This window comes from Saprolegnia diclina, assembly GCF_000281045.1.
Source record: "Saprolegnia diclina VS20 unplaced genomic scaffold supercont1.31, whole genome shotgun sequence".
Taxonomy (NCBI): Eukaryota; Oomycota; class Saprolegniomycetes; order Saprolegniales; family Saprolegniaceae; genus Saprolegnia; species Saprolegnia diclina.
In genome coordinates, this window is record NW_008246098.1 from 585564 (window position 1) to 602832 (window position 17269).

The following is a 17269-nucleotide window of genomic DNA, read 5'->3' on the forward strand; positions in this document are numbered from 1 at the left end:
TCTGGTGTTTCACGTTTTGGTTGTTGCCAAGAGCGGAATCGGTCACACCATCTCGAGAACGCACTCACTTGTATAGTCATAGCTCGCGCAAGGTCAACTGCGCAGGTAGTAGAAGAAGAAGAAGAAGAACTACGTTATTACACTTGCAAACTGGGTGGGGTACGTGGCGTCGTTTCGTGCGACTTGCGCGATCTTTTGGTCAAAGGTCGCGCCTTTCTCACCGCCATCGTGTGAGCGCTCATTCATACAATTCAAATGCTTTATTATGCATACAAACATCCAGTACAGACACTCTAAAACCATTTAAATACCACTGAAATCGAAGAAGTCGAGTACGGATCGAAGATTACGCAGTGGCGGTCGTGGCGCTACTTGCAGAATGGACGACGAGGCCGACGTCGACACGCGGCTCCAGCAGACGCTTCTCAAGCAGCACGAAAACTACGCGCGGCAAAAGGAGCTTCTCCAAAAGCTCAAGCGGCACTCGTCCGACGCCGCACCACTGCGGCACAGCGCGATTCGACCGCCAACGCCGACACCGACGCCAGCACCAACGGACGTGCCGCCGCGCCTTGTACATAGCTTGGCCGAGAGCCATCACGAGACGCTCAACGACAACTTGCGCAAGCAACTCGAGCTCATTCGTCGACTGGAACATGACAACAGCCGCCTGCGCGCCGAAGCGGCGTCGCTCCGAAGCCAAGTTGCGCTGCTTGACGAGCGGGCCAAGGTCAAGGACCTCGACTCTGCACGACGTGCGAATGAGCTCGAGAACGCAAACGAGCTAGTGACGACACTCCAGCGCGAGCGCGACGACGTCACCACGCGCAACACGCAGCTCAAAGGCTTGCTCACCAAGGCGGCCCGCGTCAAAGAGAGCTTGGAGGCCGAGCTCCGAGGTTCGTTGGAAGCGCAGCGCGCGCTCCACGAGCAAGTCCACACGCTCGAATACAACGTCGAACAAGCAGTTTTGCGCGAACAGAGCAGTCAGCACCAGAGCCAGACGGCCGAGTCGCACCAGATCCGACTCCATGCCGCGATCCAGACGCTGCAGGACGAGTTGGCGCATGCGCAGACGTCGCTGGCCCACAAGACGGAGCAGTGCACGTCGATCCAAGCCTCGGCAAACGCGTGCGTCGCGCAGGTCGAGGCCAGTCTCCAAGCCGCCCAAGAGTCATTAACAAAAGAGGTCGAGAAGCGGCGGCAGTGGGAGAGCGCGTGCCACGCCGTGGAAGACCAGCTCGAAACGCTCACAGCGCGGGACCATACGCACAAGGTCGCGCTTGAGACGCTGCGAGAGCTTCGCGAGCGCAACACGCTGCTGGAAGAAAAAGTGCCGTACTACAACCAGCTTGAACTCGACAACAAGGACATGCACGGCAAGCTTCTCCACGCGCAGCGCGATCGGGAGGAGCAGGAGCGGAACATGGTGCAGCTCAAGCAAGGCATTTGGCAAACGACCAACGTGCTGAAAAAAGAGATTGAAGCCATGCGACTGTACCTTCTCTCGATCGAAAACGACGCCGATGGCCTCGGTGTCGACGACGTGGACGTGGCGGTCGCGTCGTGGCACGAATGTCCGTCCGAAATCCAGGTACCCTACCCCTCCCCTACCCCTCGTCGATTTTTCATGATTTTCTCATGATGGGGCTAGCACTTGCGGACAATGCTGAGCCACTTCAAACACGACCTTGTACATGTGTCCAAGCAGCTGATTGCTGGTCGAGAGAACGAGCGCGCCTTGAGCGACCAATGCAGCATCCTCTCGCACAAACTCGGCGAGTGCAAAGCCGAGATGAAGGACCTCTGCCGCGACGTCGAGCGACACAAGGAGGCATGTGCGGTCGCCGAGTCGGCCCGCGACCTCTCGATCCGCGAGAAGCGCGATCTCTTGCTCTGGAGTCGGGCTACGTGCCAGAAGACCGAGCGCATGGCGAGCGAGGTCGAGCAGTGGGAGCAGTTTACGCTGCAGCAGATCCACCGCATGCAGCGACTGCCGTGGCAGGACGCGTCGTCGACGACGCCAACGCTCGATCTGCAATACAAGACGTACGCCGACTTGCGCCAGAGCTGGGAGGCAAGTCTCCAAATTCTGCTCCAAGAAGCGCACCAGTGCCATGTCAAGGCCAACCAAGAGACCCATCGGGCCAACAAGGAGGTCAAGAAGAAGCTCGAGGCAGTCAAGAAGCTCGACATGATCGAGACCGAGATGCAGCGCAAGCTGCACGAGAAGGACGTCGAGATGCAAGCGTGCCAGCTCCGTCACACCAACAGCATGCAGTCGCTTCAAGAGCAACACGCGTGTCTCTTGCGCGAAAACGACGGTCAAATCGCCGCACTTACACGGCAGTTTACCGAAGCGACGGACAAATGGACGCACGCCGAAGCGTCACGGCACCACCTCGAGCACCAGTTGGCGCGCCTCGAAGCCGACGCGCCCGTGTACCTCAGCATCGCGCACCTCTTCATTGTGAGCGTGCGGCCAATGGTCCTCCAGATCGCCGAGCTCCAAATGCAAAAGCGAATTCTGTCGCATCACATGCGGCAGCTCGAGAACCAGCACAAGGAAATTGAAGCGATTGCATCGCTCTTCCAGTCGACGACGCCCGTGCGGTCGCTGCTCGTGCGGTTTCGCGCGGCGGCGCTGGCGGTCTTTGCTTGCAACCGGCTTCGGCAAACAGCGTCGCACTCGTACGGCCGCAACGAAGCCCTCGGGATGGTCTTTCCACAGCAAATCGGTGTTGTCAAGCTCCTTGCTCTGCCGAGCGAGACGCAGCTGCGGGCCGGTGTCCAGCGACTGCATGCAAACGCTGCCTTTGCCGACAAGGTGGCCACGCTGAGCCAGTGCGGCTTGACCAAGCGATACCAACACCACAACTCGTACGGCCAGTCGCCGGTCGGCGAGGCGCTGCTCGAGGCCATGCACACGCTGGACCCGACCGGCGTCCAAGTCGTGCAGAACGTACTCCAAGGCCATGCGAGCTTTCTGTGCGATTTACGCCCGGTGCGGCATGCGATGACGCACACTGTGGCGATCGACGTCCACCGCATTCGCCGGGAAGTCCTCGAGTGGATGAAGAAGGTCGAGCAGCTCCAGTTCCAGCGCAATGCGCTCCAGAAGGAGAATTACGCGCTTCAAAACGCTGTCCAAGACAAGGATTACCAACTCAAGGAGCTCGAAGTGCTGAACGCCAACACGGCCGAGCTCAAACAAAAGCTCGCAATGTACCAGACCCACGACGGCCACAGTACGTTGCGTACCGTGATGCATTTTTGCTTTTTCATGTGGGTGTACTTTTTACGTTTATTTTCGACTTTTCACGGTTCATTTCGACTTTGCACTTTGACTTTGCACTTGAAGACCAAAGTGCATTTTGAACGATGTGCACTCAACGACGATGTGTCTACTAGGTATCACGGTGCGCGAATTCGAGCTCTGCGTCCAAGAATGCAAGCAAGCTGAGCACCAAGTGACGTTGCTCGAGTCGACAGTCGCCGAGTCCAAGCTGTTGATCAAGGACCTCGAGGCGCAACTCAACGCAACGACGGACCGAAGCAAGACACTGGAAGATCAACTCAACAACGCGCGCCATGCGCTTCTCGAAGAGGAAGACACGGTGCTCAATCTCAAAAGCGTCATCGCCCGCTACGAGAAGGAGCTCAAGAAGCTTCAGGTGGCTGCGCAGAGTGTCCACACGCAGTTTCAGCAGCGCTGCTCCGAAGCCGAAGTCGACAAGGTCGAGCTCAACGCACTCGCCGCCATGCTCCACGAGACGCAGCGTAAGAACGAGTCGCTCGAAGCCGAGCTCAAAGTCATCCAGCACGACCTCTTGGATGCCAAGGATGCGCCGCGCGAGTCTCTGCAGCAGCAATATCACCGCGACCAGCACAGTGCTTCGTACCTCCTCGTGCCACCGGTGCCCCACGCCGAGTACAAGCCGCGCCGGTCGTTCCACTCGAGTGGCGCATCGTCGATTGCGGACTCGGCGCCGCGGCATCGATCCCGCGTGCTCGAGAAGATGCATATGACCGACTTGGAGGATGACGCCAAGGTGTCGATGGACCTCGAGAAGGTCAACCTCGCGGTACACAGCTACATGGAGCGCATCGATAAGAAGCTCCAGTCCATGTACGGCATCCCTGAAAGTGGCAAGTGGCGCGACTATAAGCTTCAGGACGCGTAGATTTGTTCAATGATGTCAATGGGCAACAATAGAGGACATTATGTGTTATCAAGTCGAGTGTTTGAAAAACAAGGCCAGTGAAATGGAAGATCGAGATACACACGTCGTTCCTTTGGTGGATTTGTCACTAGTACATTGATAATCTGCGCGACTGCAAAGCTGCTCATTGAGCTAATGGGTCTAGGAGCTAGTCGATTGCAACTAGCAGCGCCGGTCTCTTCCCTTATTTTTCATTTCATTCTTGCAATGTGTACACCTCTTCAACTCTTGCGATGGAGTCCATATTCTTTCATGTTAAAGTTGAGCTCACATTCAAATGTCCACCGACCCACGGCGAGTTCAGCCTGTGCGCCCACGCAGCGAGACGTGCGAGCCAAAGCTTATGTGGACCGTCCACGCACCCTAACTACACCCGCATTAAGCGCAAAACCAAGTACACAATGAGCCGTGTACTGCTTCGGTGAGATTGGCATCGCGCTTGGATACTATCCAACGACTGTTCATACCTACTATCGATTGACACGAGTCCAAAGTAAGATCTTATTGCACCTCACTCTAGCCATCGGTGCTCTACGAATAGCTATAGAAAGCCTTGCATGAGCTCGAGCTACCATCTTGTAGTCCGAAGCCTCCAGAAGCAAGGCTCTGCGTCCATTGGTGAATCATGGGTTGAGAACGCTGAGGTCGTACAACAAGCAGCTGATACATAGCACATGACACATTGTGAAACTAGATCGAAGTGTGTATAACTTTAGCACAACCACGGTACACAAGAAATCATGAGCACTCTACGACTCAACGAAAGATAATCTTCGCCCGCGTTGTCGACGCTGCCATGTACGTCACATAGTCTTGCTCGTCTGTGCTCAGCAGATTCCAGGACAAGTCCAAGGCGACACCTCGATGGCTCTTTTGCACGAGCGCCAAGGCGCCAACCATCGTCACGCGGTTCATCTCGAGGCCCAGCAGCGCCATCCGAGTCGTTGGCAGCGCAGTCGCGAGCTCGCGCGCGCCAATGTCTGAAATCTCGTTGCCGGTCAAAATGACGTGGCGCAGCGACGTCGCGTTGCGCAGTGCGGACGCCAAGCGCGCGCAGCCAGCGTCGCCCAAATGGCACATGCTCACGTGCAACCGAGTGAGGCGCGGCATGGCTCGTAGCTGCAGCAAGAGCGGACGGGCGTCATACGCGCCAGTCGCACGGAGGGTCTGAAGTGGTGCATCTCGCAATCGCGGGGCCAAATGTAGCAGCTGGAGTTGCTTGGACGACAAGTGCAATGTCGTGAGACCGAGCGGCGTCGTGTGTCGCTGCCGGCAGAACGTATCGGCGAACGCTGCGTCAAGACCGAGGTGCCGCAGGGTAGGCGCTACGTGAAGTGCATTGCAGAGGCCATGTAGAGCTTCGCTGGTAGCCGGCTCGGACAGCAAAGTGCTGTCATCGACGAAGAAGGACTCGGCCGACGCTGCGACCCAGGTGTGTAGATGCCGCAGATCGGCTGCCGCGTAGACAAAGGAAGAGAGCGAGAGTGACGAGATCGTGGTCGAGTGTGCGAGGGCAGCAAAGAAGGCGCCGGTGGCGTGGCCAAGGCCGTTGGCGAGGCGCATGTGCGTGAGGTGTCGTAGTCTCGGCACCAGTGCCGGCAACGACAGCATCGCGTTACAGCCTTCGTCGTCGTCGCAGTCGTCACTGTCAACCTTGATCGATGCAATACGCAGCGTCTCGAGGGACGGACGCCACGTGGTGGAGACGCCGCCGCGGACGCGCAGCAAGGCTTGCGGTGCCGCTTTCGATAGCGCAAGGACAACGCTGACATTACACTTGTGATCGACGCACACCATGGTATAGAGCGGTGCGACCGCGCAGTAAAGCGATAGCAGCTGCGGCGAGACACGTGCCGGCACTCGGAGCTTGGGCCACAGCGATGCGATGGGCACGCGCGTTGCCAGCTCTTGGAGCTGCAGGAGGCGGTCGCCCTTGGCCCACGCGGGCAGCGCGTCCAGCAGCGCCAGCACCGTACACGGCGCCTTGACGTACGTGCACACGGCATGCCAATGCTCGGGCTGCATGGCTTCCATGTTGACGACAATCGCAAAGTAGGCACTGCCAAAAGATCGCAACGCGTGATCTCGACGTCGGTTGCGACGCCTCAACGTCCGGATAGAGAAGGGCCAAGCGCGTCAGGGCGGAACCGGCGGGATTCGAACTGCCAAGGGTCGCGCGATCCTGCCAAGCTCGCGGAGCAGTGGCACAGCTAGCCTCGATGCCAGCGCCGCTACCTGCATGCGCTGTATGCTAGGACGAGGTTGCACTCGGGCACCTGAAGGCTAGCTGCAAGGCTTGCAGCGCGCTTGCTCCACACACGATCGCTGCCTGCCGAAAGAGGCCATACAGAATAAAAAGCAGAATAAATTATTCGACAACGACTCAAAACAGCGCATTCAAAAGACGAGACGCGGGCGGGCTTCCGCAAGGACAAACTCAATGTGGTCGATGACGCCCGTCCACGGCACAAGCGATGACGTGTAGCACGTGTCGAGCCACTGCAGCGTGCGCTCATGTTTAAACTCGGAGGCGGCGCGGCGCGCAGCGAGGAGTGGGCAGGCATCCATGTCGAAGTCCCAGAGCGCCTCCAGGACGTCCGTGTGGCCGGCCATCGCAGCCCAGATAAACGCCTTGGGCGAGCCGTGCGTGGCGTAGGTCGAGACCAAGTGCGTGACGAGGCTTGCATGGTTGTTGCGCGCGGCGACGTTCAAGACAGCGTCCACGTACGCTGTGCGCGTCAGGAGGTAGTCGACCACATCGGTGTGGCCAAAGCGCGCGGCCGAGAGAAGGGCGTCGGCGACGCGGCCTTCGGAGCGGTGGGTGTCGAGGAAGCGGACGGTTCCGAGGTGCCCGATCTTGGCGGCGCCGTCGAGCGCGACGTACGAGCAGCCTTCGGGCCGGTATGTGTGCAGGAAGCGCACCATGGCTTCGTCGCCGTTGCACGCCGCGAGGTCCATAGCCGCGGCCGTGCAGCCTTCGCTCCGGTTCGCGTGCAGATACATGACGGTCGCCAAGTGGCCGTGGGACGCGGCGGCTGCCATCGCGTAAATTGTGCACCCTTCGGTCCGGTGCTCGTGGAGGAAGCGCACGACGTCGACATGGCCGTTCTTGGCGGCGTAGTCCATCGCATGCGTCGTGCAGCCTTCTTTTCGCTCGCTGTGAAGAAAATTGACGACGTCGAGGTGGCCGTGCTCGGCGGCGGCGTTCAGCGCGTACTTGGTGCACGGCGCCTTCAAGTCGTGGAGGAGGCAGACCGCGTCCATATGGCCGCACCCGCTCATGTAGTCAAAGACGTCTTCGTTCAGGACCGCGCTGGGGCAGTGGCGGGCGAGGAGCATGAGCGCCCGCAGGCCATAGACATTAAGCCAGCTCGCCTCGTCGTTCGGCAAGCCGAGCCAGAGAGACGGACCGTACCCGCAGCGGTAGCGCATGCGCCCGAGAAGCTTGCGGAGATGCGCGAGCGGCTTGCGCAGCGCGGCAGGCGCGCCAGTCTGGAACTGCGCCACGCTCCGAAAGAGGTCGGTCGAGAAGAGCACGGCGTGGGCCACAGACGTCGACATGCGGGTCATCTGGCCAATGTGAAAATGCGCTCTCGCTTTTGGCCGATATCGAACAACCAATCAGCGTCGCGGGATTTTCGAAGCCATCCAAATAGCCAATCGAATGCATTGACGACCAGAGCCACGAGGAGGTCCGGGCCATTCGAAAGATCCATCGACAACTCACTCGACACTCCTGGCTGCTTTGACGCCAACGACTAACTAGAGACAACAGAGGTGCGTGCTCGGGTTGTAGACATTTCGTTCGGAATCGGCTACTTGTTGCCGTGTCCTTGGGCGGTCGTCGCTGAGGCTCGCCGGCGACGTGCAGCTTGGGCGAGTGAGCAACGACTTGGCGACCCAACGAGCCTCGACTTCAAGTACGCTTCCGCCAAGCGCTGTCGCTCGATACGAGTCTTCTTTCTGCGCTCGCCAAGGCGCGGATGGCGGTCGCTGGAAAAACAGCTGTCGATTAGTTGTAGCTGCGCGGGTCTCTGGCAGGCGGCCATCAGCTGCCACAAAGCTCACGATGGTGTTGTCGCCTCAGTGGGTTCCCAGGATTCGGCCTACGCACTGCTGGGCCTTGTATACAGTCATTCGGTCGAGCAACGTAGACTCGCTGCACCGCGCTAGGCAACAGCGATGAGGTGTCCACGTCTCTCGTCCCGTCCGAGCTTGGCCCCTGTGCAGGGTTGTGGCCAGGGCGAGGGTGAGACGGACGCAAGTGCCAAATCAATGGCAAGTGCTTTATCGAGGCCAGAGGGTGAAGCCTCAGGTCGAGTCACAATAACCCACGTCGACCTGGTTCGATCCCGGTGGTGGATTCATCGACTAATCCTGTCGTAACATCCGACTATTGCCGAGGCGACCAAACAGTGGCATTGCACAGCGACGCAAGCGACGACTGTCTCTAAAGGTATCATCTTCAGCCAGAATCTTTGGTTCCTGCCGCCGACAACCAAGGCCGACGCCAGCCGCCATCGCTCTTTGTCGACCAGCCGAAACGAACGGCCTCGCTGCTGGCAAGTCCGCACCACTGGCTACCGCATTTCATGCGACTGGCGACTCAAGGTCGCGAGCTGTGGGCTTGCACCTCGCCGCCTTGTGGCCCGGCATGGTTGGTTGGCGATAGCTGCTCCATCGGCCACCGCATCTTGCATACGAGCAGTGTGCCGGTACCCGATCAACAAGCATCGTCAAGCCGACACCTCTCCACGATCGTCCGCAACGTCTCTGGCTGCCACGCCGGCGGGATTAGTTGCCGGTCGTTGCGGCACGGAATGTCGCACGGCGCTGCTAAACATGGCATCTGCCACATAGTCCGAGCCAATCCAATACAAATGGTCCAGGGTTCGAGGCTCGATGGCGCCGCCATTTTGAGAAAGGCAAGCAGAAGGCTCTGGCACGGGGTTGGCATTCAAAAAGGCAATGACGCATCCTAATCTTAGCGATGGGCGAGGTTGGTCGAGAGCGTCGACATGGCGCGCTGCTTGCCGTCCGGGATCATAAAGAGCACGAGCGGCTTGTCCTTGCTGACGTACGGCGCGTCGACGCGGAAGTAGCCGCGGCGTTCGAGCTGGATCACATCGCCGTACTGGAGGTTGCGCAACCCGTGGTCGCCAAGCGCGTGCATCTCGGCGCGCGTCACCGGCGTCAAGTGGTCGACAAAGTTGTCGTTCTCTTCGAGCTTGGGCTTGCTAATGAGGTGGTCAAACTCGACCAAGGTCGCGGGCACAATGTCGTCGACTTGAGCGAGCCACGTGATCTTGAGCTTCGTCTTCTTAAAGTCGCCGGCCGGGTGGTCCTTGGCGTCGACCGACACAATCTCGCCGTCGCTGTTCTTGTTGATACTTGTGATCGTCACGTTGCCATAGCGCATGAGCGTGACGTCTTCGCCAATGCTAAAGTTGTTGGCATCGTCGCGCTCAATCAAAAGCGACGACGAGAGGCGCTTGACCGTGTGGCCGAGCTCCGGGTTCTTCGGGTGGAGCGGCGTGGGCAGGCCCTGGACGCCCGTGAACGGCAGCCCGTGTACGTTGAGGCGCACAGCGCGCGCCGCGTCAATCGCAAAGAAGCGGCGCGCAATCGGGTCGATCACGCGCTTGTTGATGGTCCAAAACTTGTCCCACTCCATGTCGACAATGCGGCGCGACGCGCCCTGCGAGAGGATGAACTCACGCAACGCTTCGACCGTGACACCGCGGCGAAGGACGCCCTGGACAGTCGGGAAGCGCGGGTCGTACCAGCCCTCGACCACGCCTTGGTCGACAAACCACTGCAGCTTGCGCTTCGAGAGCACCGAGTGCACAAAGTTCATGCGCGCAAACGAGTGGATGCGGACCTTGCGCAGCTGGAGCGCGTCCAAGACCTAGGGTTATCCAGTGCAAATGTTAGAATATAACCATCGAACAGCGATGACGCACCCATTGATACTGCGCGTCGCGGTCGTTGTACTCGGTCGTGCGGAGCGCGTGCGTCACGCCTTCGTTCGAGTCGACGATCGGGCACGCAAAGTCGTACGTCGGGTACGCCTTGTACTTGGTGCCCGTGCGGTGGTGCGGCGTCGCCTACAGCAATAAGGTGCTCTAAGATTGCAATGCTTGATTTCGACAAGCGGCGTACGTTCGACCGGAAGAAGACCGGGTCGCGCAGCGTCTTGTTCTTGGCCTGCATGTCGACCTTGCCTATAAGCATCGCGATAAGATAACAAGATACGAGAGACAAGAGAGGGCATACCGCGGAGGCAGTAGCCGTCGGCAGCCGCGTCGCCGAGGAGCATCTTCTCAAAGAGGTCGAGGTTCGTGGCCACGTCCTGGTTGCGGCACTTGGACTCGATGCCGTGCATGCGCTCGTCGCGCATGACCTCCTGCGACGTGTTGTCCATGTAGCCGTTGCCTTCGCGGATGAGCTGGCGCGCGAGCTCCGTGATCTGCGGAAAGCTGTCCGACGTGTACGTGACCACATCGGGCTTGATCTACAAACACGAGATGCTCAGCGACGTACAAAGCGAGGCCAAGGACGTACGTTGAGGCGCGCCAGATCCTGCAAGATCGCCTGCTCAAACTCGTCCTTCTCCTTGGACGGGTTCGTGTCGTCAAAACGCACGATAAGCTTGCCTAAGAAAGTGCAAAGTGAGATCATGCAAGTGCAATCTCAGAGGCACAAGTGCAATGTGACTACCTTCGTACGCGCGAGCATAATAGTCGTTGAGCAAGCACGCCTTGATGTGGCCAATGTGAAGGTACCCACTCGGCTCCGGCGGGAAGCGCGTGACAACCTGGCCGACAATCGCGCCCTCGAGCGGCGGGCAGTTGCCCGTCGTCTTGCCCTTCTGGCTCTCGGGCAGCGACTCCTTCGGCGGCTTGCCCGTGATCGCACGCGCCGGCTTGATCGCCGACAGTGTCGCCTTGGCCGACGCAAACACCGACTGCGAACCGAGGTACGTAAACCAGCGCGTAAGGTGCGCGAGCGTCGCCGTGGGCGCGTAGTGGACTTGCGTCAGCGCCGTGTAGATGGCGATATCGGCGAGCGTGAGGCCAAAGCCAATGAGGAACGTGCGCTCCGCGAGGACAGCGTCGAGGAAGGCCGCGGTCGTGTTGACCGTCGCCGACCGAATGTGGCCAAGCGCATAGTCGACCCACGCGTCAATCTCCGAGAGAAGGACCGGTTCCTTGGCCACGCCGTAGAGGCCCGTGTCCGGGTACACGCGGCAGAGGTACTTGGCGATGGCCGCGTCGCCGTTGATGTTCTTGCCGTTGGGCAAGACGAGCACCGGCAGCGCATGCGGCGGCGTGAGCGACTTGAAGTGCACGTCGAGCTCGCTCTTGATGAGCGTGGCCACGACAAACGACATGAGCGGCAAATGCGACGCGCTAAAGTAGATCGTGTGCGTCTCGGTGGCAGCCGGCGGCGGCTGCACAAAGACCGTCGGACCCGCGACGGGCGCCGCGACCGCAAGCGGCGTGGTCGTGACCGGCGCGGCCACCGCGACCGGCGCCGGCGCAGGGACGTCGCCGTCCTTGATAGCCGCCTTCTTGGCCTTCTTGGCTTCCTTGTTGAGCTCCTTCTTGCTCTTCTTGTTCGGGTCCTCGACCGGCGTCGGCGCGGCCGCCTTGGGCTTCTTCTCGCCGGCCGGCTTGGCGTTTGGGTCGACGTAGTCGGCGCCCGTGACCTCCTTGAAGGTCGTCTTGAGCGCGAGGAGCGCCGTCACCGCCGCCATCACCTCCTCCTTGGAGGCCTTCTTCGCCTTGAGGTCGCGGACGAGGGCGCCCTGGTCCGCGATCTTGGCCGTCAAGCTCGCCGCGTCCATGGATTTCCGGCGAAAATGCAAAATGGGGATTTTGTGGTGCGATAAGACTGTCCGCATAAACGTCCGGATAGCGCTTGGCTCTGGGCGGTCCTTGGATAAATGCACGCTCTTCAAGCTGCCGACAGCACAGATCCCACGCCACTTTCAAGGTACAACCGATGCAATGAGCCATTTGTATCGGTGCTACACTGCTCACAATTGATGGAGCCGACGCAAAGTGCACAGATCGTGCACGTGCAAGCCCGTTATCACAAGAGCAGCACACTTGGGGCCATAGGGTCGTGACGTGGGTCAAGGTCGAGGCCATGGCAGGTCAAACGAACGGTAATGGACATGCCATGTGAGTAGCAAACTGTCGACGCAGGCTATGGCCAGTGTAGAACGTGTGCAGGAGGCAAAACGACGGCGCGGGAGCGTACTGCCGGCTTCCAGTTGCGTGCGTTTAGCCAATGCATCGAAGTGGACTGCGAGCGTACGCAGCAAAGAGACACGCGCTGACCACAAGAACGCGGTGGGACACCTATTCGAGGATCATCTTCCTCTTCCTTGGTTGGGAGCGGACGTCATTTCGTACGCACATTATTCCCAGGGTAGTGTCATGTCGGGTCAATATCGTCCTTAGCAGTAGCAAGACGGAGTAGCTTTTCATTGCGAGAACGTTCAGTATAGTAGCAACTGGTTGTTGAGGAAATCGCGGCTTCTTAGCATGGCCACTGCTTGAGAGAGAGAAGATGTCCTTGGGGCCGGTCGGTGGGATCCTCGGCTGCAGCACAGAGAACGACCGTGCGAAGTGCGGAGAAGCTGCACCAAGGACGCGGGGGCGCATGTCGCAGGCGTTTCGCGTGTCAAGAACCACGCTCGGAGCGTGCCAGCTCATCGCGGCAGAAAAGTGGCTGGCTGTGTTATGTGTCGCCACGTACTGCAGAACAAGAACATTGAGCGCAAGCATCCACCTCGTCCAGAGCTATCGTTCGTACCATTGATGCCAATCAAAACACTAGTCTGTGTTTTTAACTCGTACTAGAGTCATTCGGCGAGTGGGGTCCACCACGGGATGGATCTCTCCGTACGCAGCTCACTCCCAACGACCAAGTGCTGGTGCCAACTCCCACGCATTCAGGCGTAGCACTACGTATGCGAAGTCTTTGTGTCATAATGAAGATAACGCGGAACACGTTCATATATACTAGAGTCATTTAGGAACATGATAAAACCATAGAGATCGAGAGCATCCCATGTAGCGTCGCCTCACTGGTTAGCGTTGTCTCGTAAAAAGCTATAGAGCTGCAGTCCAAGCAATTCCTGAAATAACTACAAAAGTGATGGAGATTCGGTGTCATTTGGGGCGTGAGGTTGAACTCTGTCTCTTGCGATCTTGCCGGCGTCGGACTGTTGGTCGTCGACACATGATTGGGCCGCCTGTTCCCTCATGCACTGCAACGCGGTCTGAGTTGCGTCAAAGAAACCTGTTGACCATGTGCTTCAGAAGAAAACCGTTCTCTGCTCCGTAGGTCCGCGACCTTGGCTCCAACTAGCGTCCTCAGCATCATTATGCTCACTCTTGTCGAGCGAGGTGCTTGTTGACAGTCGGTGTGAAAAACCAAAGTGAATATCAGCTTACGGAGCTGAGGACTTTGATCGAATGTCGAAAGCGGCGCATGAAGAGTCGCGGTATTGGTCCACAGAAGGTCGCGCCTCTTGGTGGAGTCTCTTCGTGAAAGGGCACGAATCGAGAACACATCACCAGCTTTCTTTGCGTCGATGTGGATAGCGCTGTCCGAAAGTAGTGCTGAAATGAGGTTACGAGTACTTCAAAAACTGCACGGCCGCTAGAGTCTGTCGGCCAACACCGCGGTCGTTCGGCGAGCACACCATACCCTTTGTTGAGCGAGTAGCCATTCCACACCAACTCGTATTTCCGAGAGGCGGAAGCGAAACGACGCTCGAGAGGACCGCTTGCAAGCTCAGAAAAGAACGGCCGACCGCATGCTGCTGTTGCAGCGGCATTTTCGTCCTGCCCACTCTTGCTGGATCTCGGTGCTGGCAGACGTTGTTGTTGTTGGTTGTCTATTAAAATAGGAAATCTAGTAAATTTACGCTAAATAAAATGGTCGGACTCTCTTCGTTGAGTCGGCGCTGGTGTTGATCTTGATCTAGGCCGGCGGAGGCAGGAGTGCGATCCGCGGGACAAGGTGCTGGCGCGGCCACTCGTGTTGAGCGAGGAGCCGGAGAAGACTACGGAGAGCAATCTGCCCTGGGATTTTGAACGAGGCTGTGGTGCAAGTGCATTTGAGCGACACGCGCCGCCTTGACGGCAGTCGTCCATGGACTTGGCAGTGGGAGGTCGGCCGGCTCAGAATGGCAGACGTTGCGATGGATGGACTCGTCCAAGGCAAACGTTCTTGCCGGCTCTTAGTGCCGGTCTACCCATGTGTCGTGATGGACGAAGTGCAGAGCGCACTTTGGCATGAAGATACACAGGACACGCTCATATCCAGCGCTGGAGACATCACATCTGCGGAGAAATCTTGGCAGAAAATGCAGTCCGTTCTCGTTCATCGTTTTTGCCGGATCGAGAAACGAGTGTCCGGGATGCAGCTGCATCGCTAGCAGCGTTTATACACTGTATAATAGTTGTAAAGACGCTGTTGACGGCCATGTTGACGTGGCGTTGTCGTTGGCCACACGAACCACACGACATGTATCCAAATGCTTACGCACGCTGGTTCACGCCTCGTGCAGCTGCCTCGTGCAGGTGCGGCGACCACGCCCGTCCCAAAATGCATTTTCAGGTGTTTTTTCAGATCGCGATTCCTCCGCTTTGCACGATCTATTCTGGCAATTTCAAAAAATTGAAATCGTATTCGCTGGATCCTTGCAAAGATACCAAATTGCGATTCGTCCAGCGGCGCTACTGCTATGCGGGCACCTGACGAGTGCTCGTGTGCTAGCAGTGTACCGGTAATGGGTCGCATGGCTGCCCTCCTTGTTGCTGCTGTGTCCCAGACTGGCGCCAGGGACCTTTCGTCCGATGGGTGCATGCCCACTCTGGTCAACACTAGAAAAACGATGTGGAACTGACGGGCACATCCCAAAGACGGGCGCCACGAGTCTGGTTAGCGCCTAATACAAAGTTCAAGTGTTATGTCAGCGGTCCGCGTTTTCGCGATTTTTGAATCCGTCGTTCAATATGTACCAACCATGCATATATGTACTCTATGTTTGTATTGGCATACAAACATTCAATGCTCAAATATGCATTTGCATCACTCAGATCGCTACTGAATCGTTGGGCCGGAAAAACCGTGTACGGCCATGGTGTTGGACACTCCCCACCACGTGTAATAGCCCCGACACCATGCTGTGATACGCACGCGCCAATCACAGCCGAGGAGCTTGACCCACACACCTCATTTTCCATTTCAACTCGATGCAAGCCACTGCCCCTTCGGTAAAGAAGCTCACGAGCGCCACGAGCCTCGACGACTACAGCACCGTCCTCGCCGCCTGGCCGCAATGGAAGTGCTGCATCAACGGCAGCCGCGTCGTCCAAACCAACTCGAAGAAATTCCTCTTTTTTCACAAGGTCGACATCGTGTACCATGTCCGCGTCGCGACGGCCACGCACCGCTGGATCGTCCACCACACAATGGCCGACTTTCGCCAGCTGCACGAAGCGCTTCTGGCGGCCGCCGACAACAATGCTGCGTTTACAGACGCGCTCGTGCATTTCCCGCTGCCGCGCGAGCACCTCTTTGGCCGCCGTGATATGCTCGTCATCAAGGGCATGTGCGGCAACTTGGAGCACTACCTCGTCAATTTGCTTCGCTACATGCAGCGCACGGCGTCGGACCGCGACACTGCACGCATGTCCGAATTGCTCCGCGTGTTTCTGAGCCCGCCGACGTGCCTCGCCGACCCGGTGGAAGCCACCCCGATGGCGCGCGCCAAAATTATTTAAACCATCGCCGCATACCACGACACCTCTTATTATTTAACACGGATTCCGTTCCTCCTATAAACCCACTGTTGGCTGTCAACGGTCCCAAGTTGCAGAGGAGCATACAACAGAAAATGCCAACGTTCAAAACGTAGCACAAATGGATTCGAACTGCGTTACGCGCTTCTTGCAGTGACGTGTATGTGTCGGGTGTTCTAGACGACAAAGACGTGCAAAGGAGCATCGTCCGGCTCTGTCGTCAAGGCGTCAACCTGTAGACCGCTCTGAGACTCGACACGGCGACCACACAGCACGAAGAAACCGCATGTCGATCAACATTCCGAGTGGGAACGTTCTTGGAACGCCACGTGTCTGCTGTCCACACACATTCCCGTTCATCCGCAGAGAATTGTCTGGTCGACCGGGTACGAACTTCAAGTTGCAAAGCCCGCTCACAATAGAATAGGACTGCGCTCGCTCGGCCTTTTGTAGACAACTTTATTCTATACTAGGAAACGGTCTATTCTCAAAGAAGACAAGGTGCATTTCATTCATTCGACGCATCGGCTAGCTCGGCGAGGACGTCACCGTGGCAACCTTCTGGCTTGCACCAGCACCCAAGCACCTTGCCGCGCACATCGCTCAAGTCGACGTCGCCGCGCGCGATCTTGTCTCTTATATGGTCCCGGTACTGTCGGACGACTTCGTCTCGGGTACCGTCGCGGCCAATCTTGAATGGATTGCCCCAGAGACTGCCTGCGATGGTGGGCTTGCCGTTGCGTGCTGCCATGCCACGGCCCACATACTTGTGGTATGGCGACGCGGCCAGCCACGCGTCCAGGCTACGGTAGCCCATGCGCCGCAGGCTCTGCGCGTTCAAATTGACTACGGTCGTTGGCGGCGCTCGAGGCGCTGGTGGTGCGGCCGGCGGATCCAGACGCGGCGCCAGAGACGCGAGGGTGGCACGCGCGTCGTGCAGCTCTAATGTGAGCGAATGCACTTGATGTAAAAGCTTGCGGATGCGAGCGTCGGGCGGCAGCGTCGCATTACAGCACACGCAGTGCGTCACATCGAGAGGGTTCTCGATGGTGCATTTTGGACAGGCGAGCATTTTGTTTTTTGATAAAGGAATGTGGTCGATATACCCGTAAAGAAGATATGGAAATGATGTACCGGTATGCCAGGACGATCGAAACTGCGTTGTGAGTGATGGTGTCATCGTGCTGTCTTCCGTCAATAAATGCTTCGACCTGCTTC

At 58.1% G+C, this 17269-nt stretch overlaps 6 protein-coding genes across 6 annotated transcripts; 2 read left to right on the forward strand and 4 right to left on the reverse strand.

The window, feature by feature from the left end:
• The first annotated feature begins 355 nt into the window (after positions 1-355).
• On the forward strand, positions 356-4236 carry SDRG_09751 (hypothetical protein). Its single transcript, XM_008615702.1, has 3 exons — positions 356-1594; positions 1655-3248; positions 3412-4236. The coding sequence occupies exons 1-3, from the start codon at positions 380-382 to the stop codon at positions 4182-4184; spliced, it is 3582 nt and encodes a 1193-aa protein (XP_008613924.1). The 5' UTR covers positions 356-379; the 3' UTR covers positions 4185-4236.
• Positions 4237-4894: 658 nt separating this feature from the next.
• On the reverse strand, positions 4895-6298 carry SDRG_09752 (hypothetical protein). The gene has a single exon (XM_008615703.1). The coding sequence runs from the start codon at positions 6255-6257 to the stop codon at positions 4980-4982; it is 1278 nt and encodes a 425-aa protein (XP_008613925.1). The 5' UTR covers positions 6258-6298; the 3' UTR covers positions 4895-4979.
• A 270-nt stretch (positions 6299-6568) lies between these two features.
• On the reverse strand, positions 6569-8252 carry SDRG_09753 (hypothetical protein). Its single transcript, XM_008615704.1, has one exon. It carries the CDS (start codon positions 7791-7793, stop codon positions 6621-6623), a length of 1173 nt encoding a protein of 390 aa, XP_008613926.1. The 5' UTR covers positions 7794-8252; the 3' UTR covers positions 6569-6620.
• Positions 8253-9158: 906 nt separating this feature from the next.
• SDRG_09754 (hypothetical protein) lies at positions 9159-12216 on the reverse strand. The gene is made up of 6 exons (XM_008615705.1): positions 10944-12216; positions 10788-10879; positions 10500-10737; positions 10386-10447; positions 10187-10330; positions 9159-10131 (listed from the first exon to the last, which is right to left on the reverse strand). Exons 1-6 carry the CDS (start codon positions 12127-12129, stop codon positions 9208-9210), a joined length of 2646 nt encoding a protein of 881 aa, XP_008613927.1. The 5' UTR covers positions 12130-12216; the 3' UTR covers positions 9159-9207.
• A 3152-nt stretch (positions 12217-15368) lies between these two features.
• Positions 15369-16090, forward strand: SDRG_09755 (hypothetical protein). Its single transcript, XM_008615706.1, has one exon. The coding sequence runs from the start codon at positions 15503-15505 to the stop codon at positions 16031-16033; it is 531 nt and encodes a 176-aa protein (XP_008613928.1). The 5' UTR covers positions 15369-15502; the 3' UTR covers positions 16034-16090.
• A 390-nt stretch (positions 16091-16480) lies between these two features.
• On the reverse strand, positions 16481-17160 carry SDRG_09756 (hypothetical protein). Its single transcript, XM_008615707.1, has one exon. The coding sequence runs from the start codon at positions 17121-17123 to the stop codon at positions 16560-16562; it is 564 nt and encodes a 187-aa protein (XP_008613929.1). The 5' UTR covers positions 17124-17160; the 3' UTR covers positions 16481-16559.
• Positions 17161-17269: the final 109 nt, after the last annotated feature.